Source organism: Panulirus ornatus, chromosome 40 (assembly GCF_036320965.1).
Source record: "Panulirus ornatus isolate Po-2019 chromosome 40, ASM3632096v1, whole genome shotgun sequence".
Taxonomy (NCBI): domain Eukaryota; kingdom Metazoa; phylum Arthropoda; class Malacostraca; order Decapoda; family Palinuridae; genus Panulirus; species Panulirus ornatus.
In genome coordinates this window covers 17,390,291-17,415,978 of record NC_092263.1, presented here as the reverse complement: position 1 = coordinate 17,415,978, position 25,688 = coordinate 17,390,291, and the positions used below count along the sequence as shown (strand labels likewise).

Below are 25,688 nucleotides of genomic sequence, written 5' to 3'. Positions count from 1 at the left end.
ATAGGTAGATAGATAGACAGATACATTTCTTACTTTTCTTTCATACTATTTGCCATTTCCCGCATTAGCGAGGTAGCATTAAGAACAGAGGACTGGGTCTTTGAGGGAATATCCTCACCTGGCCCCCTTCTCTGTTCTTTCTTTTGGAAGATTAAAAAAAAAACGAGAGGGGAAGATTTCCAGCAACCCGCTCCCTCCCCTTTTAGTCGTCTTCTACGACACACAGGGAATACGTGGGAAGTATTCTTTCTCTCCTATCCCCAGTGATAGATAGATAGATAAGAAGAATTATATCCCTGGGGATAGGGGAGAATGAATACTTCCCATGCATTCCTCACGTGTTGTAGAAGGCGACTAAAGGGGATGGGAGCGGGGAGCCAGAAACCCTCTCCTCCTTGTATTTAAACTTTCTAAAAGGGGAAACAGAAGAAGGAGTCATGCGGGAAGTGCTCATCCTCCTCGAAGGCTCAGATTGGGGTGTCTAAATGTGTGTGGATGTAACCAAGATGAGAAAAAAGGAGAGATAGGTAGTATGTTTGAGGAAAGGAACTTGGATGTTTTGGCTCTGAGTGAAATGAAGCTCAAGGGTAAAGGGGAAGAGTGGTTTGGGAATGTCTTGGGAGTAAAGTCAGGGGTTAGTGAGAGGACAAGAGCAAGGGAAGGAGTAGCACTACTGAAACAGGAGTGGTGGGAGTATGTGATAGAGTGTAAGAAAGTAAACTCTAGATTGATATGGGTAAAACTGAAAGTTGATGGAGAGAGATGGGTGATTATTGGTGCATATGCACCTGGGCATGAGAAGAAAGATCATGAGAGGCAAGTGTTTTGGGAGCAGCTGAATGAATGTGTTAGTAGTTTTGATGCACGAGACGGGGTTATAGTGATGGGTGATTTGAATGCAAAGGTGAGTAATGTGGCAGTTGAGGGAATAATTGGTATACATGGGGTGTTCAGTGTTGTAAATGGAAATGGTGAAGAGCTTGTAGATTTATGTGCTGAAAAAGGACTGGTGATTGGGAATACCTGGTTTAAAAAGAGAGATATACATAAGTATACGTATGTAAGTAGGAGAGATGGCCAGAGAACGTTATTGGATTATGTGTTAATTGATAGGCATGCGAAAGAGAGACTTTTGGATGTTAATGTGCTGAGAGGTGCAACTGGAGGGATGTCTGATCATTATCTTGTGGAGGGAAAGGTGAAGATTTGTAGAGGTTTTCAGAAAAGAAGGGAGAATGTTGGGGTGAAAAGAGTGGTGAGAGTAAGTGAGCTTAGGAAGGAGACTTGTGTGAGGAAGTACCAGGAGAGACTGAGTACAGAATGGAAAAAGGTGAGAACGAAGGAGGTAAGGGGAGTGGGGGAGGAATGGGATGTATTTAGGGAAGCAGTGATGGCTTGCACAAAAGATGCTTGTGGCATGAGAAGCGTGGGAGGTGGGCAGATTAGAAAGGGTAGCGAGTGGTGGGATGAAGAAGTAAGATTATTAGTGAAAGAGAAGAGAGAGGCATTTGGATGATTTTTACAGGGAAATAATGCAAATGAGTGGGAGATGTATAAAAGAAAGAGGCAGGAGGTCAAGAGAAAGGTGCAAGTGGTGAAAAAGAGGGTAAATGAGAGTTGGGGTGAAAGAGTATCATTAAATTTTAGGGAGAATAAAAAGATGTTTTGGAAGGAGGTAAATAAAGTGCGTAAGACAATGGAACAAATAGGAACTTCAGTGAAGGGGGCTAATGGGGAGGTGATAACAAGTAGTGGTGATGTGAGAAGGAGATGGAGTGAGTATTTTGAAGGTTTGTTGAATGTGTTTGATGATAGAGTGGCAGATATAGGGTGTTTTGGTCGAGGTGGTGTGCAAAGTGAGAGGGCTAGGGAGAATGATTTGGTAAACAGATAAGAGGTAGTGAAAGCTTTACGGAAGATGAAAGCCGGCAAGGCAGCGGGGTTGGATGGTATTGCAGTGGAATTGATTAAAAAAGGGGGTGACTGTATTGTTGACTGGTTGGTAAGGTTATTTAATGTATGTATGATTCATGGTGAGGTGCCTGAGGATTGGCGGAATGCCTGCATAGTGCCATTGTACAAAGGCAAAGGGGACAAAGGTGAGTGCTCAAATTACAGAGGTATAAGTTTGTTGAGTATTCCTGGTAAATTATATGGAAGGGTATTGATTGAGAGAGTGAAGGCATGTACAGAGCATGAGATTGGGGAATAGCAGTGTGGTTTCAGAAGTGGTAGAGGATGTGTAGATCAGGTGTTTGCTTTGAAGAATGTATGTGAGAAATACTTAGAAAAGCAAATGGATTTGTATGTAGCATTTATGGATCTGGAGAAGGCATATGATAGAGTTGATAGAGATGCTCTGTGGAAGGTATTAAGAATATATGGTGTGGGAGGCAAGTTATTAGAAGCAGAGAAAAGTTTTTATGGAGGATGTAAGGCATGTGTACGTGTAGGAAGAGAGGAAAGTGATTGGTTCTCAGTGAATGTAGGTTTGCGGCAGGGGTGTGTGATGTCTCCATGGTTGTTTAATTTGTTTATGGATGGGGTTGTTAGAGAGGTGAATGCAAGAGTTTTGGAAAGAGGGGCAAGTATGAAGTCTGTTGTGGATGAGAGAGCTTGGGAAGTGAGTCAGTTGTTCGCTGATGATACAGCGCTGGTGGCTGATTCATGTGAGAAACTGCAGAAGCTGGTGACTGAGTTTGGTAAAGTGTGTGAGAGAAGAAAGTTGAGAGTAAATGTGAATAAGAGCAAGGTTATTAGGTACAGTAGGGTTGAGGGCCAAGTCAGTTGGGAGGTAAGTTTGAATGGAGAAAAACTGGAGGAAGTGAAGTGTTTTAGATATCTGGGAGTGGATTTGGCAGCAGATGGAACCATGGAAGCAGAAGTGAATCATAGGGTTGGGGAGGCGGCGAAAATTCTGGGAGCGTTGAAGAATGTGTGGAAGTCGAGAACATTATCTCGGAAAGCAAAAATGGGTATGTTTGAAGGAACAGTGATTCCACCAATGTTGTATGGTTGTGAGGTGTGGGCTATGGATAGAGTTGTGCGCAGGAGGGTGGATGTGCTAGAAATGAGATGTTTGAGGACAATATGTGGTGTGAGGTGGTTTGATCGAGTAAGTAATGTAAGGGTAAGAGAGATGTGTGGTAATAAAAAGAGTTTGGTTGAGAGAGCAGAAGATGGTGTTTTGAAATGGTTTGGTCACATGGAGAGAATGAGTGAGGAAAGATTGACCAAGAGGATACATGTGTCAGAGGTGGAGGGAACGAGGAGAAGTGGGAGACCAAATTGGAGGTGGAAAGATGGAGTGAAAAAGATTTTGAGTGATAGGGGCCTGAACATGCAGGAGGGTGAAAGGTGGGCAAGGAATAGAGTGAATTGGAATGATGTGGTATACCGGGGTTGACGTGCTGTCAATGGATTGAGTCAGGGCATGTGAAGCGTCTGGGGTAAACCATGGAAAGTTGTGTGGGGCCTGGATGTGGAAAGGGAGCTGTGGTTTCGGTGCATTATTACATGACAGCTAGAGACTGAGTGTGAACGAATGTGGCCTTTGTTGTCTTTTCCTAGCGCTACCTCGCACACATGAGGGGGGAGGGGGTTGTTATTACATGTGGGGCGGGGTGGCGATGGGAATGAATGAAGGCAGACAGTATGAATTATGTACACGTGTATATATGTATATGTCTGTGTGTGTGTATACATGTATACGTTGAGATGTATAGGTATGTATATTTGCGTGTGTGGACGTGTATGTATATACATGTGTATGTGGGTGGGTTGGGCCATTCTTTCGTCTGTTTCCTTGCGCTACCTCGCTAACACGGGAGACAGTGACAAAGCAAAATAAGTAAATAAAATATTTTTATTATACTTAATTATTGTCTCCCGCGTTAGCGAGGTAGTGCAAGGAAACAGACAAAAGAATGGCCCAAACCCACCTACATACACATCTTTATACATTAGGAATGATAAGATACCCTGTTGTGATATAATGGTGGGTGGAGTTAATATGCTATGGATAATTAGATAGTATGGGAGGTGAGGCCATTATTCATGTGTTCCTAATGCTGCCTTGCTATGGTGGAAGAAGCAATTATGAATAAAATGATACCCAGTTGTGAAATGATTTTAGGTTGAGGTTAAATTATTGTGGGTAATTTTGATGATATGGGTTGAAGCATGGAAAAAGTTTTGTGTGCTTAATGATGGTGTTATTTTGAATGTATAATGTTTTGAGAGTAAGTGATAATGAGAATTAGAGAGGAATAATTCCTATGAAAATCATTGGAAAGGTATGTGGTAGAATTGTGGCAGATCTTGTATACAGGCATTCTTTTCTCTGTAATTATTTAGAATAAGAAGTTCACAACCAGCTGTTATCTCTCATTATATCAGTTTACATTTAAGTCTAAAAGATCTGATTATGGAGGTAGCACAACAAGACATTAGGTGCTGGTAGAAAGCACATTGTAAGTGCTTATACCATGAACAATACCTTGTGTATTGTACTGATGTTTATGTAAAAATCCAATACAGAAAGCTGTTTTGATATGCCCATACACACACATATACATACATATACATACCAAGATATTCATATATACATACACATACAGACATATACATATAAACACATGTACATACTGTTACAAATCCTTTACTGGGAAGGATTGTCAATTATTATGTTATGCACACTGGATAACACTATCTTAACATTATGGAATGAAAGCAGACACCAGGGTTAGGTCTACATATAATACAAGATAACAAAGCACATTAATCAGGTACGAACACTTTCGTTAACACTTAACATTCATTATTCCAGGTAAGATTTCAAACCAGATCTCTTTCCTTTATGACAATTTGACTCTTGACACATGATTCAAGATACACTTATTCGTTGGACACTTCTATGACAAGCTACAATACTCTATGACACTCGGACCTAAATGACAGAGGCAGTGCAACATCGTAAAGTTAAGTATGGCACCACTTTACACAGTGATCATAGGTTATGGGTTTGAGACAGAAAACCCACTTACCTGCTGGGCCCGTGGGGTAGCTAGGAATCGTGGCCCAGCTGGCATCTGAGGTTTTTATTGAAGGGGGGAGTGAGCCAGGAGTGGCCTGCCCCACCCTGCTGCCCTAGTCTCAGGTGGGATTGGAGAAGGGTGACCCAGAGTGCCACTCCTGATTGGCTAGAGGCCTAAGGTCCGGCTGTGATTGGAGGAGGGTGTTTCATAGTGCCACTCCTGGTTGGCTGGAGGCCTTAGGTCTGACCTTCATCTTGCTTAAGGCCCAACCTTCTCTTATCCTGACAGTGATGACGATGTATAGGAAGCCATATTTCCTAGATGACCTCCTCTCTTGACCTCAGCTGTCTGGCACCTTGGACGTGGGAGAAATGACAGTCCTAAGGGTTGAGGGTAACTGGATTGATGACCCAGCATGACGTCTGCTCTTGACCTCAGCTGTCAGACGTGGGAAAAAGACAGGCCTAAGAGTTGAGGGCAACTGGATTGGTGACCCTGACAATGAAGTGAATTCCAAGCCAAGATAGCGGAGGCCCTGGCCCCCCCCCACTTTGCCATCCTATAGCATAAAACATTTCTTACACCATAAACACACATGGGGCACACATACAAACTAGGGCACACACATATGTTTGTAACAATATTCATACTTGCTTACCTTCATTCATTCCTGGCACTGCCCCACCCCACAGGAAACAGACAAAAAAGGCTTCATTAGTTCACGCTCAATCTCTACCTGTCGTGTGTAATGCACCAAAACCACAGCTCCCTATCCTCATCCAATCCCCACAGACCTTCCCATGTTTTACGTTTCACATGCCCTGGTTCAGTCCATTAACAGCACATCGACCCCGGTATACCACATCGTTCCAATTCACTCTATTCCTCACACGCCTCTCACCCTCCTATATGTTCAGGCCCCAATCACTCAAAATTTTTTTCACTTCATCCTTCCACCTCCAATTTGGATTTCCCCTTTTCCTTGTTCCCTCAACCTCTGACTCACATATCCTCTTTGTCAACCTTTCCTCACTCATTCTCTCTATATATACAAACCATTTCAGCATGCTCTCTTCTGCTCTCTCAACCGTACTCATTTTATTTCTACACATCTTTCTTACCCTTTCTGTACGTACCTGATCAGATCACCTCATACCACATATTGTCCTCAAACATTTTATTTCCAACACATCCACCCTCCTCTATACAACCCTATCCATAGCCTATGCCTTGCAACCATATAATATTGTTAGAACTGTTATTCCAATTTTGCTCTCTGAGATAACGTTCTCTCCTTCCACACATTCTTCATTGCTCCCAGAACCTTAGACCCTTCCCCCACCCTGTGTCTCACTTCTGCTTCCATGGTTCAACTCACTGCTAAGTCCACTCCCAGAAATCTAAAACGCTTCACTTCCTCCAATTTTTCTCTGTTCAAACTTTCATCCCAAATAACTTGTCCTTCAACCCTACTGAACATAAAACCCTTGCTCTTAATCACATTTACTCTCAACTTTCTACTTTCACACACTTTTCCAAACTCAGTCTCCAACTTCTGCAGTTCCTTACCCAAATCAGTCACCATGCTGTATCATTGGCAGACAACAAATAACTCACTTTCCCGGCCCTGTCATCCCCAAGCATACTGCATACTTGCCCCTTTCTCCAAAACCCTTTCATTTACCTTCCTAACCACCCCATCAATAGACAGGTTAAACAGCCATGGGGATATCACACTCCCCTGCTGCAAACAGACCTTCACTGGGAACCAATCGCTCTCCTGTCATCCTACTCATACATATGCCTTACATCCTTGGTAAAAAATTTTCAATGCTTCTAGCGGCTTAACTCCCACAACATATACTCTTAAGACTTTTCTCAAATTGTCTCTATCAACCATATCATATGCCATCTCCAGATCCATAAATGCTACATACAAGTCCATCTGTGTTTCTAAGTATTTCTCACACACATTCTTTAAAGCAAACACCTGATCCACACATTCTCTACCACTTCTGAAACCACACTGCTCTTTCCTAGTCTGATGTTCTTTACATGCCTTCACCTTCTCAATCAATACCCTTCCATACAATTTCCCAGGAATACTCAACAAACTTATGCCTCTGTAGTTTGAATACTCACCTTTATCCCCCTTGCCTTTGTATAGTGGCACTGTGCATGCATTCTGCCAATCCTCAGGCACCTCACCATGATTCATACATACATTGAATATCCTCACCAACCAATCAACAACACAGTCACCCCTTTTTTTAATAGATTCCAGTGCATAACCATCCAAACCCACTGCCTTGCTAGATTTTATCTTCCACAAAGCTTTCACCACCTCTTCACTCTTAATCAGACCATTCTCCGTGACCCTCCTCTCACTTTGCACACCACTCCAACCAAAGAAACCTACATCTACCACTCTATCATCAAACACATTCAACAAACCTTCAAAATTCTCACCCTTTCTCACTTCATCAATCCCTGTTATCATATCCCCCTTGCCTCCTTCGCCAGGGCATGTAAGATATCTAGGGTAAACCATGGAAAGGTATGTGGGGTCTGGATGTGGATAGGGAATTGTGGCTTCAGTGCATTACACATGACAGGTAGAGACTGAGTGTGAACACATGTGGCCTTTTTGTCTGGCACTACCTAGCTGAAGCAGGAGGTAGCGATGCTGTTTCTTATGGGCGGGGTTACGTCAGGAATGGATGAAGGCAAACAAGTATGAATATGCACATGTGTATATATGTATTTGTCTGTGTATGTATAGCTATGTATATGTTGATATATATGTGGGTGTGTATGGGCACTTATGTATGTATATATGTATATGAGTGGATGGGCCATTCTTTGTCTGTTTCCTGGCACTGCCTCACTAATCAAGTATGATAAAATGAATAAGTAAAGGTATGTGTGTGTGTGTCTGTTTGTGTATTTATGCCCTCATCTGTCCATATATATGTCTGTCTACATATGGGTGCAGATTCATATCTAACAATTAGTTGCAAAACAATCCTGCATAATCTGATGTGTACAACTTAGCAGTATTGCATGAAAAATTATTCTGTTTTAGAAGAGGAACTTCTAAAGGTATTTGCAACCTATTTTCATTTTCACAGGTTAGGCATGTCATTACTTCACATGAGTTACTGCCAAAATTCAGGATCATCCTGAGTAAATGTCCGAATGTTACCCATGTTACATATTTTTGTGACCAACTGAAACCCACTGATCTTATTGGTTACAAGGAAGGCATCATTTTCAATTCTTTTGAAGAAATAATCAGAAAAGGTGAAAGGAGTGATTTTTCAGGTAAGTGATGATTGTACTGGTTGTAGTGTCTACATAATGTTTTGGTTGAAAACTTGACTAATTACAATTTTCTGTGAAAAGTACATAATAAAATGCTTATACACAGCAAACAGGAAATTAGTCTTGGTTTGTAGGAATTTCATTATGCAGTAGTTGGTGTGCATAGTTTGGTCGCTATAATTTCAAGTTTGGGAGGAGTAAGAAGTAAGGTTGGGGGGAAATGTTTATGGACATGTCACAGAACTGACTTTTACTTACTGAAAATGGCACATTATACCTAGGAATGATAGACAAAATGGGGTAGAGCTGTTCAGTAAATTGTGTTTAGGGGGTTGTGCTGTCCTGTAAGGAATTTTAAGCCACATTTATTTGATTTCCACATTTTATGGGGTACTACATTTGTAGATAAGTATTGACATTGCCTTTGGTATGTGTTGTGACTGACCAACCAGATGCATACTACTGAAAACATTATGCCCAACATGCTTAACTCCAAGTTGGAGCCTTTGTCTTATGGGCTGAGAGTGTGGAGTGCTTCATATTTATTTTGATTTCATTTGGAATACTGCACTAAAGAAAGGCACCCCTCCTTCTTCTAGAATTTCAGTTTTGAAAAGATGGAACAGAAGAAGCCAAGCAGGGAGTACTCATCCTCGTCAAAGGCTCTGGCTGGGGTGTTTGAATGTACAAGGATTTAACTGAGTTGAGAAGAAAGGAGAGATGGGAAGCATGTTTGACAGAAGGACACTGGATGTTCTCACTCTTGAGGGAAACAAAGATCAAGGACAAAGGGGAAGAATGGTTTGAAAGTGTTATAAGAGTATCGTTAGGTGTTGTATGAAGGCAAGAACTAAGGAAGGGGTAGCACTATTGCTGAAGCATGAGTTTTGTAGTATATTATAGAGTGTAAGAAGTGAGCTTCAGACTGATATGGGTAAAAATGAAAGGAGATTATGAGAGATGGGTGATTATTAGTGCTTATGCACCTGGCCATGAGAACAAAGATTTTTAGGGGCAATTGTTTTGTGAGCAGATGAGTGGGTGTGTTAGCAGTTTTGATGTGAGACTGGGAATTAGTGTTTTTTCATACTTAATCTCCATTTCATGTGTTAGCACCAGGAACAGATGAGGAAAGGCCACATCCTTTCACATCCATTCTCTAGTTGTCATGTGTAATGCATATGTTATTAGTGATGGGTGATTTAAATGTGAAGGTGAGTAATGTGTCAATTGAATGTATAACTGGAGGGCATGGGGTATTCAGTAAGGTGGTTTGAAATGGTGAACAGCTTGTAGAAATGTGCACTGGAAAAGGTTTGTGATTGGAAATATGTTTTAAAAAGAGGGACATGCGTAAGTATACGTATGTAAAGTGTGTGAGAGATTTGGAATGGTAGGGAATGCAAAGGGAATGAATTGTGGAGTGGTAGATTAGGTGAAATGCGATACTTTGAGGTGTTTTAGGCATGTGGAAAGAATGCAAGATGGAGAGAGAGAGAGAGAGAGAGAGAGAGAGAGGGAGAGGGAGAGAGAGAGAGAGAGAGAGCTGTGGTGGAAGAGTTCAGAGAATGTTGTATGTGAGGGAGGCATGTGGGGACAGGGTTAAGTGTAGACCCTTTTGCCGTGGCCACATCTGTGATGGGAGTTCTTAGTGGGAATGGGCATTAGATAGATAGATAAAGAAAAAACTATTGATATAGTAAGATTTTGGTTAAAAAAAGCTATTGATGATATATTTAGTAAGACACTGGTTAAAAAAAAGCTATTGATGATATATTTAGTAAAACACTGGTTAATTCAGTTTTCTATTCACAGATGTGCCACCAACTGCTGATGACACAGCCATAATCATGTACACTTCAGGCTCAACTGGTGCCCCAAAAGGGGTGGTTATGTCTCATTACAATCTTGTTAACTCAATCATTGGCTATGCTGTTGGTTTGAATGTTACAAAAGATGATGTTTACATGGCATACCTTCCATTGGCACATGTCCTTGAACTGATGGCTGGTATGTTGGTCCTTTTTTGTTTCTGTGATACCAAATTGAATAATGAGTTTGGAATAACTGGTTAAGAGCAGTTTTGGCCATTGTATAATATATAAATATATATTCTTTACTTTTTACGTGGCATCAGAGAATGTGCCTGGATTATATTTTCTTTTTGTGTTTTCCATTTCTCATCAGAAAGCTCCTAAGGCTGAGGCAGTAAGTATACAACTGCAAGGGAAAAGATTTCTCAGTGCTTTAACATATGTAGGGCTTCTTACTGGTTTTGCAAAACCCTTCTGTAAGGTGAAACTGGGAAGGAATCAGTAGTCAGTGCATTACACATGTGCAACAACTAAACCAGACTCTGAATAGTGATACTAGTACACATCAGTCTTTTGTCAACTACTAGTACACATCAGTCCTTTGTCAACTGACTCTTCTTGTTCTAATATGAATATGATGCAAAAGCACATCTTAACTGATGTTTTTTTAGTATCATTAGTGTGCACTCATTACATGTCATTCCTCTTAATGAATTATAGGGTTATTGAAGAAAGGTGACCAGATTGTCACACATGCTTCTAGCTGTCTACTGCTCCTGTCAGGATTGCCACCAATTCATATAGGCTCAGTCCTTGCTCCTTTGAATCCTTTGCACTCTGATCCTGGCTTTTAGAGATTCTTTTAAGATGATCAGACATCTTAGCTTCCATTAATTAACATTTTTAGGTGTATGTGATGTATGTTTCTGATATCCTTGATATACACTCTAGATCAGGGATATCCAAATGGTGGCTCAGATCTACATGTGGCTCTTTGAATCATTGGCTGTGTGGAGAAAGAAGTTACTGTCTCTAGGGAAAAGATGAGAATATTTGATAGTATAATGGCCCCAGTGGTATTATATGGGTGTGAGTTGTGAGCCCTTGATACAAAAGAACAGAGGATGGTTAATGTGTTGGAAAAGAAATGATTGAGGACAATATTTTTGCCAAGTGATGGCTCCAGAGATGGATTTGGCTCTTTTAATCATTGACTGTATAGGGAAAACATTAGTATGCTTGATTGTATAGTGGTCATAGTGATATTATATGTGTCTGAGTTGTGAGATCTGAATGCAAAAGAACAGAAGATTGTGAATGTGTTGGAAATGAAATGCTTGAATTCAATGTGTTGTGTAAGAAGGGTTGATTATATAAGGAATGATAGTGTAAGAAAGAGGTAATGTAACAAGCTGAGTATGACTGAGAGAGCTGAACAGGGTGTGCTGAGATGGTTAGCCTCAGTTGCTCTCACCCTTTACTACTCTGCACTCAATTCTCCCAGATATTTCATCACACTTGTCTCTTTTCTAAGCTCATCTCAATCATATAATTTTTCTTATGAAAGCCTCTACAAATCATCACCCTCATCCTACTAGCTGCTTCTCGCAGCATGTTCACTTCCTCTTTCTCTCTTTTACATTGCAAGCTGCAGTCATGGACAAAAGAGGGGTTAATGAAAGGGAAAAAGAAGAGGCAAGGGAAAGTATTTATGGATTTTGGAAATGAAAAATCTGCCTTTAAAATTTGCCTGGTCACATTCTTAGGAAAGACATGAGAGGGTAGAGAATTTCAAAGCTTTAAGGTTTAGGGAAAGAAACAGTCATCAAAATGGCTCACCCTTGAGGTGCCAGTGGCCACACAGTAATTATGTGATGCAGCAGCTTGACGAGTATTGTATGGTGTAACTAGTGGTTAGGGCACATGAGCAGTTAGCTCTTGGGAGCCAAAACCAAAGTAATACCTACAGAAGGAAGGTGAACAAATATCATGGCTTAGGACAAGTAGATCAAGTTTTGAAGTTAGCTTGGGAGAGTTGATAAGTCAGACTGCTGTTGGCCCAACTCTGCCAAGTAAGGATGCAGATTTAGAACCACCCCAGATGTGAGGGCAGTACTCCATGCAAGGATGGATTAATCCTTTTTACAATTGGAGCATCTGTTCAGAAAAAAAGAAATTTTGACATTTAAACAGGACTCCCAGTTTCTTGAGAGGCAGACTTGCTATTTCTGTAATTTGGAGTTCCAGGGTAGAGTGGATGTTACAGTAATGCCAATTATGTTTGGTAAAAGTTTGAATTATAGAATAGTTAAAGGAGAGAAGAGAGTTGTGAGGAATTTTCGAATCCTGTTTCAGTCTGATCGTATTAGAAAAGTTGTGTTGAGATGTAAATTAAGTGAGAGAAGGAGCAGAATTGAAAGATGTGGAGGAATATCATGTTGAGTTGTCAGCACATGAGTGCAATTGGTTATTTGTAGAAGAAAGAAAATCGTTGATAAAGAGGAGAGAAACTGTATGAGACAGGACAGAAACCTTTCTAAGGGACACTGCTGGTGATGGAGGATAGATTGGCCTGAGAGTAAGGTGGATTTGAAGGAGCAGAATGAGGAAGGGAAGCTTAGAGATGAGACCCAGATGGCACACCCTGTCAAAAGCTATGGATATATCAAGGGCGACTCTATAAGATTCCCCAAAATCTTTCAGAGATAATGACTAGACATTAATGAGATAAGAAAGAATACAACCAGTGGCTCTCACCATGGGGAAAAGCCATACTGGTTTTCAAAGAGAAGACTCTGAGATTCAAGATGTATGAGATATAGGAAGTGAAGAGGGATTTCAAAGACTTTGGAAATGATAGATGTCAAAGCAACAGTGCAATAGGTTAGAGAGGTTAGAACGGTCACACTTCTCTAGAGATTTGTGCCAATCCATGCATCCAAGAATATGGAAAAGTTTTTAGTTTTTAATCTGAATCAAAATAGAAGAATAAGCACAGGTGCAAGTTCAGAGGCATATTATTTTAGTTCATGGAGATGGATGCCATCAGGACCATAAGTCTTGCTTATGTCCAGAGAGTTCAAAAATAGATTGTGGGGAGGGGTATAGATTAGTAAGAGGAGCATCAGGGTTTGAAGGTGTGTTAGAATCATTCAGAGTAGATTAGAGAAACAAGAACCAAAGAGAATTGCCTTGTCTATGTGAGAGGCAGCTATAGTACTAACAGAATGGAAAAGTGAAGGAAAAGTGAAGTGATGACCTAAGCTAAAGACCAGAAAGACCTTTTAGTGGATGGAGAGGAGAGGTTCTCACACTTCCATTGAATAAAGGAACACTTTGCCTCTTGGATAATATACTTGCAATGAAATTGGTTTGTGATTAATGCTGAATGAGAGTCGGAGGAAGGAGACTTTTTCATGCTTGAAATGCCTGATTCCTTGTCTGAACAGCCTTAAAACAGGTGGATTGAAAGAAGAGTTTGTCTTGGAGGAAGAGGGAATAAATGCTTCTATTCTCACAAGAATAACCTTTGCTATGCTTTGGCAGAAACAGAAGCATCACTACATAACAGACAGAAATTTACCCAAAGAAAGAAAAGAATTTTTGTAAGTTATTCCAATCAGCTTTTTTTGGGTGCCAATATTTGGGTTTAGGAGCTGTTTGAAAGGGAGGTGCCATTGGAATAGATACATTCATGAGAGTGTGGTTAGATGAATCAATTGGTGGCAAGATTCTGTATCCACATCATGAAAGATGAGTGGTGAAAAAGTAATCCAAAATATAAGGAGATTGGTCATGGTGGTCAGGAATATGGGTGGGGTGGTTGATAATTTGCTCTAGATTCATTGAAAATGGAGAACATTAGGTTTCAGTCTCCATCCATTCTTATTGGAGGAATTCAATCAGTCCTTATGGCGAATATTGAAATCCCCTTGGTAAAGGCTCTTGGCTTTTGTGTGAGAGGGTGTCATGACCTCAGACAGGAGTTTAGATAGTTGAAGAAAGATATAGAATTTGTAGAATTAGGAGAGCATTAGGTGAAATGAAGGAAAAGTGTAGGAGTTTAAAGACAGACCTTGAGCCAGATAACATCAGAGTTTGGGGATCAGGGCTCAGGGTTCTTGAGGTGTGCAACAGTAGTGTGAGTGTTAGAATAAGAACACACACCACCTTTAAATCAGAATCTCAAGTGGAGATTAAAGTTAGATATGAAAAAGGGGCTGGTGAGAACATCATTAGACAATTGGAGCTTAGTGAGAAATAAGATATTATGAAAGGTACTGGACAGATGGTGTTCAACAGAGGATAAGTTATAAGAGAGACCTCAATTACTGTTATAGTGAATACAAAAAGAGGCAGGTCTTTCAAAGTGGGAAAGGTTGTGGAATGTCCAATGCTACTACTGTTTGAGCTCTCGCTCCCATAGGTAGTAGAGTCTGATGGGAACCTGGATATTCTTAGCACCCCATGATACTGGGAGCTAGGGGCCATTGCTTTGTTGGACTCGTATCATGATTACATTTAAAAATGATTGTTCAGACAGAAGATGGCAACAGAACGTATGTGAAGAAACTAAGTAATTAAGGTTTGAGTAGGTGTATGGTGCTTGGAAAGAGAAGATGGTAGGACCAGCCTGGTAGTCCTATTTTGATAAAACTGAAAGTAAGACCAGCAATCCTAACTTGGAGGATCTAAGATAGATGAAGGATGTAAGATGGATCAAGAATAGTGTAGGTAAAAGGGTATGTGTATATGCACCTGTTAATATGAAGACTGTATGAGGTAAGGGTGAAATATATCTCTCTTGGAGAATTTGTATAAATGGATTTGAGAAGGAGACAAATGTGGTCATATTGAGTGATATGAATGCAAAAGTGGGATGTGATGAAATTGGTGAGATAGTTGGTAAATGGGAAGTGCCTGGAATAAATGAGAATGGAAAGTATCTTGTGGACATATGTGCTGAGAGGAGTTTATTTCTTGCAAACACCTTTTTTCAGCATAAGATGATCCACAGATATACATGGACGAGGAATGATGGAAAAGAAGAGCAGAAGGTTTTGAATGATCATGTGGCAGTGGATGAAAGATTGAGAAAGGCTTTGCTAGCTGTATGAGGATTCTTTGGAGATGGACCATCTCACAGTTCTTGTCGGGATGAGGTCCGGGGAGAAGTGGAGATATGGTGTAAGGAAGAATGGAGAGGTAAGAGTGTTAGCAAGCAGGAAGATGAATCAAACAAAATGCAGGGAGGAGTATGAAAGGAAGGTACCTGAAAACTTAGATGGAAGTGCAGTGAACATAGGGATGCAGTCATGTGCAAATGAGGTGTTCATAATGTTTAGAGAAATGCTTTTAAAGGTTGTAGAATTAGTAGTTGGATACAAGGTAGTGAGATATAGGAATAAAAAGGGCAATGTCTGGTGGACGGAAGAGATTAGAAATGCTGTGGAGAAGAAAAAGGCACATGGTAGATTGCTCAATAGGAATGTAACTGTGGAAGTTCAGTAAAGGTGGAGGGAAGAACACAAAATATGTAAGTGGAATGTTAAGAAGCTGATATAGGAAAGCAAAGAAAGTGTAGGTGAAGGTTTCGGAAGGAAGGTAAGTGAAAAATTTTTGGATAATAAGAAACTTCTTCTTTCACTATATTTTCATGGTCATTTAGGTAATTTATGGATGTTATTAAATCAAGATGTGCTGTATAACTGTGTGTTAGATATTATAATGCTTAAATAGAGGTATGGTATGATAACTTATGATGACTATGATGAAATGTTGATATCAGATAAGGAAGCATTATGGTTTTCCCTTGACTCAAAAGCAATAAAAAAGGGCTTATTACCATTTTCATATTTTGCTGGGAGATTCAAAATCTTTTGAAATGCAGTTAGATATCAATTTGTGCCCAATGGGTTAAGCAAGGTTTTTTCAGTGTGCATTTTGACATGCAGCTGGCTTTATTCATATATGCTTGGTATCCTGTGGTCCTTAATTATACTCTTAGCTGCCACATCACCCATTCTGTCCGTCTGTTGATATCTCTGATGCCCATTTCCTTCAGGAACTCCCTCAGTCTTAGATCTTTACACTAGAAACATTCTCATATCTTTACACCAAAAATACTTTGTCCCTTGCTACAAAAATGTTGATGCAGTCACTTATTTCCTCCTGAAACAAACACCTCTTTCCTTCACTCCTCATACCACCAGGTTCATCAGTGCAGGCAGTCATCCACCTCTCATAATCCATTTTCATTCTCAGCTACATTAATCTAGTACTCTACTACAGGTACACCACCAATTTTTTGGCAACTGATGGTTTGGCACCTCCTTTAGTCTGGGTAAGATTACGTGAGGGAACTTGAAGTTACCATGGCCACCAGACTAGTTTACTGGGCGGCCACAGATGGCATTGTGTGTAGGGTGTGCTTATTTTCATTCTTTACACTGCACTTGTTGGTGGTGATACCGCAATTCTGTGAGATTCTTAGCTTATTTTGCTTAAGTTTAACTCTAGCTATGGCCTCTAAGACATATGAGAGTGTTAGTCGTGGTGTCAAATGTAAACAACAGTCCATATTGATCCAAGATAAAGTAGAACTGTTGAAAAAAATGGACCGTGGTGTTTCGGTTCGTAAGCTGTATGAGATCTACAGTATTAGTCCATCAACTGTGTATGATACAAAGAAGCAAAGGGAGAAAATATTGAAATTCTATGCAGACAGCAATTCCAAGAAGGAAATGATGATTAGAAAAACTATGAAAGATGGTAAGAGTTCTGAACACAATCAAGTGATGATAGAATGGTTTCGACAGTGTGGGAGTGATTGGGTGGACTTGTCAGGTAGCATGATAATGGACCAGGCTAAATTGTTCCAGAAAGAACTTACATTGCAACATGAGCGTGACTATAGTGAAGGATGGCTTCAAAGATTCTAGAAGTGTCATAGGATTTCCATAAATAAGGTGTGCAGAGAAAGCAGTCAGCAAACCACGAAGGAGCTGCCGAGGATGTGGACGAATTTGCGAAAGTTGTAGCTGACAAGCACCTCATTCCTGAGCAGGTGCATAATGCAGATGAAACTGCATTACTCTGGCGATGCAATCCTAGGAAAACACTAACAACAGAAGATGAAGAAGACCTCACAGGGTTCAAGCAATCTAAGGACTGACTTACCATCTTAGGGTGCTCAAACATTTGATATTTGTTTAATTTAGATTTCTTGCAGTCCATGGTAGACTTTAGACACATGGGAGATGAATAATTAGTGGGTTAGATGTGTGTTGATGAATTATTACATGACCACGGTTGGTTTGGCAAAATGGTTAACCCGGTACTGCTCTGGAACCAAGAGTGCTGGAAAATTGGTGGTGTACCTTTACCTTATGCTCTTTGATTTCCACAACTCCTCCTTCACTTTTAGTACCCTTTCCTTTGCTCATGGTCTCATATCAGATCTGTAGTTTACCCCATGGACATTCTCAAACCATTTTTCCTCTTCCTCTTGAGTTTACATTACTCAGAATGAGAACATCTAGATTCTTCTCCCCAATATACAGTATTACCTATCTCCCTTCCCATCCTGGTTATATCCATGCACATTCAAACACTCCTTGTTTGCCTCCTCCTGTTTCCATTTCTAGAAATTGAAATAGGAGGAGTGAGATTCCAACCTTCTGTTTCTGTCCCCTTAAATTGCTTTGTGTTATATGTTGCAAATTGGATGGTAGTATTCTATCCCCACGAACTGACTTTGCACATACACAGGAAAATCACTTAAAACTTTCTTAAAATCCATCCAGAAACAATTGCCCACCTGCCATTTACTCCTACAGGCATTGCAGGTAAAACCTGAAAGAACTTCACACCCTGATGATACATAAAACTTTAGTGTAAAAATCCTGGTACATTGCTTTATAAGCATGTATAGACATCTTCAACCATTCCTGGCAGCACAACAAATTTCCTATTATCTGGAAACATGCTGACATAACACCAGTCCCAAAACCTTCCGAACCATTCAACTCCCATACCCCCGTCACCCTATAACTTCTATGCTCAGTATCCAGACTTACTGAAAAACTGATACACAACAAAATCAAATAAAACATTCCACTCGCTCACATTTCAAGGCAAAATTTGAACTCAACCACTCCACTACCACACTACACACTGATATCACAGCATCTTATTGGTGTCTTCAACCCACTGCAGGCCCCATTCCACACAGGAATTGTGACAATAGACATCAGTAAAGCATTCTGCACTGTCCCATGACACATCCTCATGCAATGGATATATGATATCACCCTCCATAACATTGACAAAAAGTGACTGACCAGTTTCATAGTCAGTCACCATGGCAATGTCATGAACAAGGGCTTCACCTCAAAAACATCTGAACTTGACAATGGAGCTCACTTAGAGGTGGCTTCTTCTCCAGCCCTCTTTAGTTTCTTCCTACACAACCTCCCATTACTTCTAGCTAACCACAAAATGTAGGCCCTTTCATATGCAGATAACCTTACAATCACATCATGGCACACTGACTCCACAATTGGAACAACAAACATGCAGTACTGCATTTGGAACAAAGATTTGCCCAGAGCAGAAGATCTACATTTCCACTGAATTATTTTTATTTTATTATACTTTGTTGCTGTCTCCCGCGTTTGCGAGGTAGCGCAAGGAAACAGACGAAAGAAATGGCCCAACCCCCCCCCATACACATGTATATACATACGTCCACACACGCAAATATACATACCTACACAGCTTTCCATGTTTTACCCCAGACGCTTCACATGCCTTGATTCAATCCACTGACACCACGTCAACCCCGGTATACCACATCGCTCCAATTCACTCTATTCCTTGCCCTCCTTTCACCCTCCTGCATGTTCAGGCCCCGATCACACAAAATCTTTTTCACTCCATCTTTCCACCTCCAATTTGGTCTCCCTCTTCTCCTTGTTCCCTCCACCTCCGACACATATATCCTCTTGGTCAATCTTTCCTCACTCATTCTCTCCATGTGCCCAAACCACTTCAAAACACCCTCTTCTGCTCTCTCAACCACGCTTTTTTTATTTCCACACATCTCTCTTACCCTTACGTTACTCACTCGATCAAACCACCTCACACCACACATTGTCCTCAAACATCTCATTTCCAGCACATCCATCCTCCTGCGCACAACTCTATCCATAGCCCATGCCTCGCAACCATACAACATTGTTGGAACCACTATTCCTTCAAACATACCCATTTTTGCTTTCCGAGATAATGTTCTCGACTTCCACACATTCTTCAAGGCCCCCAGAATTTTCGCCCCCTCCCCCACCCTATGATCCACTTCCACTTCCATGGTTCCATCCGCTGCCAGATCCACTCCCAGATATCTAAAACACTTCACTTCCTCCAGTTTTTCTCCATTCAAACTCACTTCCCAATTGACTTGACCCTCAACCCTACTGTACCTAATAACCTTGCTCTTATTCACATTTACTCTTAACTTTCTTCTTCCACACACTTTACCAAACTCAGTCACCAGCTTCTGCAGTTTCTCACATGAATCAGCCACCAGCGCTGTATCATCAGCGAACAACAACTGACTCACTTCCCAAGCTCTCTCATCCCCAACAGACTTCATACTTGCCCCTCTTTCCAAAACTCTTGCATTTACCTCCCTAACAACCCCATCCATAAACAAATTAAACAACCATGGAGACATCACACACCCCTGCCGCAAACCTACATTCACTGAGAACCAATCACTTTCCTCTCTTCCTACACGTACACATGCCTTACATCCTCGATAAAAACTTTTCACTGCTTCTAACAACTTTCCTCCCACACCATATATTCTTAATACCTTCCACAGAGCATCTCTATCAACTCTATCATATGCCTTCTCCAGATCCATAAATGCTACATACAAATCCATTTGCTTTTCTAAGTATTTCTCACATACATTCTTCAAAGCAAACACCTGATCCACACATCCTCTACCACTTCTGAAACCACACTGCTCTTCCCCAATCTGATGCTCTGTACATGCCTTCACCCTCTCAATCAATACCCTCCCATATAATTACTGAAGTCATCATTTAATTTTTTTATGGGTGGGGGTAGTGAGGAAGTAGAATGCAATGCGTTTGTAGAAAGAAGCATGTATGCAGTCTGTTGGTTGGGGTGGGGGGAGTGTGGGAAATGAGTAACTTGTTTGCTGAGGACAAACAGCACTGGTGGCAGATTCAAGTGAGAAACTGCAGAAGCTGGTGTGTAAGTTTAGGGGAGGGAATGAAATGAGAAAGTTGAGATTGAATATGATAAAACAGAAGGTTATTAGGTTTAGCAGGAAAAAGAGAGAGGTTATAAGGAGTGTGAGGTTTATTGGAGAGAACACTGAGGAAGTAGAGTGTTTTAGGTACCTGGGAGTGGCTATGGCAGCAAATGGAACCGTGGGAGCTGAAGTAAACCATAGATTTGGTAAGGGAGCAAAGGTCCGGGGAGCAGTGAAGAATGTATGTACAGAGTGTTCTTTATCTGGAAGGGTGAACATGGGTATGCTTGAAGGAAAGGATATCCAATGGCATTGTATGAATGCGAGGCATGTGTTATAGAAGAGAATGTATAGAAGATGGTCAGTGTGTTGGACGTGAAATTATCGAGGACACTGTGTGGTGTGAAGAGGGTTAATTAAGAAAGAAAAATAATGCTACCTCGCTAACACGGGAAATGGCGAATAGTATGAAAGAAAGAAAGAAAGAGAGAATAAGATGAGTGTCGATGAGAGAGCTGAAGATTTGGACATGAAGAGAGATTGAGCGAGGAGAAGTTGACAAAGAGGATTGTAAGGCATTCACGAGGTACAGTGAATGGGAGCGACATGATGTTGGATGGATGGGTGGATGGTTGGATTGGTGGAGGGAGTGTATGAGGGAAGGTTACTATCATTGGACTGAAATAGGGCATATGAAGCAGATGGGAGAAACTACAGAAATGTCTCTGGGGCCTGGTTGGGATAGGAGGCTGTGGTTTCAGTCCTTTACACCTGACAGCTAGAGAATGAATGTGACTGGATGAGGCCATTTCTTTATCTGTTCGTAGCCACCTCTCAGATGTGAGGTGCATGTAAATTACTTTCATAAAGTGGAATTTTATCTAAGCATGTTTTTGGATGGTATCAGGGTCATGAGAGAAATAAAGAGTGACTTGACTGCATCAGTGTGCTGTGGGACCTTGATAAACTGCAAATTAACTCAGCTAAATGGATGATTAGATGCAGTCAAGTAATTGCAAGGTGACAAAGATGGGACAAAGCAGAAGGACTTAGTGTGATTTGTATGTAGCATTTATGGATCTGGAGAAGGCATATGAGAGAGTTGATAGAGATGCTTTGTGGAAGGTATTAAGAGTATATGGTGTGGGAGGTAAGTTGCTAGAAGCAGTGAAAAGTTTTTATCAAGGATGTAAGGCATGTGTACGAGTAGGAAAAGAGGAAAGTGATTGGTTCCCAGTGAATGTCAGTTTGCAGCAGGGGTGTGTGATGTCTCCATGGTTGTTTAATTTGTTTATGGATGGGGTTGTTAGGGAGGTGAATGCAAGAGTTTTGGAGAGAGGGGCAAATATGTAGTCTGTTGTGGATGAGAGGGCTTGGGAAGTGAGTTAGTTATTGTTTGCTGATGATACAGCACTGGTGGCTGATTTGGTTGAGAAACTGCAGAAGCTGGTGACTGAGTTTGGTAAAGTGTGTGAAAGAAGAAAGCTGAGAGTAAATGTGAATAAGAGCAAGGTAATTAGGTTCAGTAGGGTTGAGGGACAAGTTAATTGGGAGGTAAGTTTGAATGGAGAAAAACTGGAGGAAGTGAAGTGTTTTTAGATATCTGGGAGTGGATTTAGCAGCGGATGGAACCCTGAAGCGGAAGTGAATCACAGGGTGGGGGAGGGGGCAAAGGTTCTGGAAGTGTTGAAGAAAATGTTAAAGGTGAGAATGTTATCTCGGAGAGCAAAAATGGGTATGCTTGAAGGAATAGTGGTTCCAACAATGTTATATGGTTTTGAGGCATGGGCTGTAGATAGGGTTGTGTGGAGGAAGGTGGATGTGTTGGAAATTAAATGTTTGAGAACAATATATGGTGTGAGGTGATTTGATCGAGTAGGTAATGGAAGAGTAAGAGAGATGTTTGGTAATAAAAAGAGTGTGGTTGAGAGAGTGGAAGAGGGTGTATTGAAATGTTTTGGTCACATGGAGAGAATGAGTGAGGAAAGATTGACAAAGAGGATATATGTGTTGGAGGTGGAGGGAACGAGAAGAAGTGAGAGACCAAATTGGAGGTGGAAGGATGGAGTGAAAAAGATTTTGATCGATTGGGCCTGAACATACAGGAGAGTGAAAGGCATGCAAGGAATATAGTGAATTGGAACAATGTGGTATACCAGCGCCAATGTGCAGTCAGTGGATTGAACCAGGGCATGTGAAGCATCTGGGGTAAACCATGGAAAGTTTCGTGGGGCCTGGATGTGGAAAGGGAGCTGTGGTTTCAGTGCATTACACATGACAGGTAGAGACTGAGTGTGAATGAATGTGGCCTTTTGTTGTCTTTTCCTGGCTCTACCTCACACGCATGGGTAGAGGAGGAGGGTGCTGTTTTTCATGTGTTGTGGGGTGGTGACAGGAATGGATGAAGGCAGCAAGTATGAATATATACATGTTTATATATGTATATGTCTGTGTATGTATATGTATGTATATGTTGAAATGTATAGGTATGTATATGTGTGTGTGAGCATTTATGTATATACATGTGTTGGGCCATTCTTTCGTCTGTTTCTTTGCGCTACCTTGCTAATGCGTGAGACAGTGACTAAGTATAATCAAAATCTCTGATGCCTGTTCCCTTCTACAGCTCCCTTAAGGGGGTGGCCACGGCAATAGAAACCTCAAAACAAGTGGTCTCTGGTGCTGTTTCCTAGGCTATAGTGCCTCACCCTTAACAGGCCACTGGTAGAGGGCAGTTCTAGCGCAGAGTTTGCAGAGGCTACTACATGATGTTCGGAATGACTGTTGCCTAATGCTCCTGACTATTACCAAGTGAGAATTACAGTACAGGAATCTGCATATAAAAGAGATGTGTGGGTTGACATTATGCCTAGTTTATCATAAAAGCTATACATCAGGAGAATTGCGAGAGGCAAATTGTCAAATGGCAAATGTAAGAATCACATTCATTCATATGGACAATGACACATTCTGAAGATTATTCACCATGTATATCATACCAAAACTGGATTATGCCTTACCAATGTCTTCTTCACACCTAAAGAAGCAAAAAGATCTGATTGAGAAGGTACAGGGAAGAGCAATTAATATGGTCTTAGTTAAAAGAATTGAAGTACAGTGAGAAGCTGAGGACTACAAAGCTGTCTACAATGGAGAGCAGAGGGTGGGAGACATGATAACAACTTTCAAGTTTCTGAATCTGCTGGATGATATTGATAGGGAACAGTTCTTCAAGAGATGCAGCACCAGATTAACCAGAGGCCATAACAGAAAGCTGGGTAAAAAGCTAGTTTCTTAGAAAAGATGTTAAGATCTAGCTTAGTTTTAGGATGGTGATGGTTGAAATAGATTAACCAGTGAGACAGTCAGTGTTGGGAGTTTACAAAGGATTAAGGATTAAAAGGGTATCAAATGGCATATAAGTTCATTTGACAAGGCCCTACAAGTACAGAACTTTCCCTCCTTACTGTACAAATAGTTTGTTCCATATAGGTAATAACACAAGCATGTCACTGTCACTGGAGAAAGGCAAAGTGCCAAGGGAATGAGAAAGAGCATACTTAATACCCATGTACAAAACAGATGTCTGGGAAAGAGGCACTGAACTAAAGTCCCGTCAGCCTGATGAGTGTGTTTAGTAATGTACCAGAAAAGTTAAAGCAGAAAACAAGCAGATGACTTTCAGCAGAGGAGAAATTACCGAATTAGGAGGCAACATGGTTTTTGGGAAAGGTTATGTGTTATGAACTTCTTAGATTTCTCCAAGAAAGTGAACTCTGTGCTGGGCAAAAGGGAAGGCTGGGTTGATTGTTTGTATCTTGATTACTAAAAAGCATTTGATGCTGTACTGCTTAGGAGGCTGATCAAGAAGTTGTATCACCTGATAGGAATAAATGAGAGACCTCTGCAGTGGATAGATTATCTTGGTGCTTTGGAACAAAGGACACTTGTCGGAAGAGCATTCTCCAGATGGGTGAAGATTACTAATGGAGTGCCCCAGGGTTCTGTTTGTGACCGCTGCTTTTCTTGATTCATGTGAATGACTTAACAGAAGATTGGAACTCCAACTAGGGTATGTTTGCAGATGATGCAAAGGTCATGAGAGAAGTGAAAAGCAAGTAAAATTGTATGTACTTACAATGATACTTAAGAGAGACCCCAAAATTGGTTAGGTATATGGTAATAAAACTCATATGGTTTAAATGTAAAGTAATGAGGTAGGGACAGCATGAAAAAAGGCCTCAGTATGATTATTATCTTGCAGGCAGTAAGCTTCAGAATTGTGTGTGTTAGACTTGAGAATTGACATTGCCTCTAACCTATTGCCAGAGCGCACATTAGGAGAATAGCAAAGGAGACAAACTGTCTCCTGTCAAGTTTCAGAATACCTTTCAAATATAAGGTTAAGGAAATTTTTATTGAGCTGTTCATATCCTACATGATGCCAAAACTAGAATATGCTTCTCTGGTTTGGTCACCACACCTAAAAATGCACAAAGAGGTGATAGAGAAGGTTCAGGGCGGGGCAACAAAGATGATATCAGAATTAAGAGAGCTATGCTACTGGGAAAGGCTGGAGACTTTGAATTAACCCTCTTTGGAAGTAAGAAGACTGAGGGATGACCTGATCACAACCTTTAAGTTTTTAGAAGAGATTGAGAAAGTGGACAGTGGATAGTTCTTAGAAAGGTATATGGATAAAGCGGCCAGGGGAAATAACATGAGATTAAGTAAGAAATTTGTAAATAAGGAATTAGAGAAATACTTTTATAATATAAGACTTGTGGATTAATCAAAAATGTTGGCTGATGACATGGTTAAAGCAGAGAGTGTACATAAAATAAAGAGATTGTATGGTAGTAGAGATTGTTCAAGAGATGGGGGCCTTAAAGATGCAAAACCTCCTCCATGTATCTATAGGTAATTTCACATTAGTGGAGTTCTTCAGGCTTTTTTTGGAACAGTTTCTCTTCTTGATCTTTGTAAACCACTTGCCAAAAGGTTTAGACTTTTATCTGAATACGTTTACAGATGATGCAAAAATCATGAGGGAAGTGAAAATTGAGGAGGATTGCATCAGCTTAGAAGGGGACCTGAACAGACTTCAAAGTAGGTGAGATATAGGACAGATGAAATTGAACCTAAGCAAATGTAAAGTAATGAGGATAGGACAAAGAGGAAGAAGGCCTCAGTATGATTATTATCTGACAGGAAATAAGCTTTAAG

At 40.8% G+C, this 25,688-nt stretch overlaps 1 protein-coding gene across 6 annotated transcripts in view; it reads left to right on the top strand.

The window, feature by feature from the left end:
- Nucleotides 1-25,688, top strand: part of Acsl (Acyl-CoA synthetase long-chain) — a 155,593-nt gene that overhangs the window by 46,328 nt on the left and 83,577 nt on the right. For all 6 annotated transcript variants that reach the window (XR_011715523.1, XM_071685739.1, XM_071685742.1 and 3 more), the window contains exons 5-6: nucleotides 8,168-8,360; nucleotides 10,176-10,370. Coding sequence is in view for 5 of the 6 variants with exons in the window: in XM_071685739.1 (XP_071541840.1) it covers nucleotides 8,168-8,360; nucleotides 10,176-10,370 (388 nt within the window). In the remaining variant the exon portion in view is untranslated. The remainder of the gene's footprint in view (nucleotides 1-8,167; nucleotides 8,361-10,175; nucleotides 10,371-25,688) is intronic.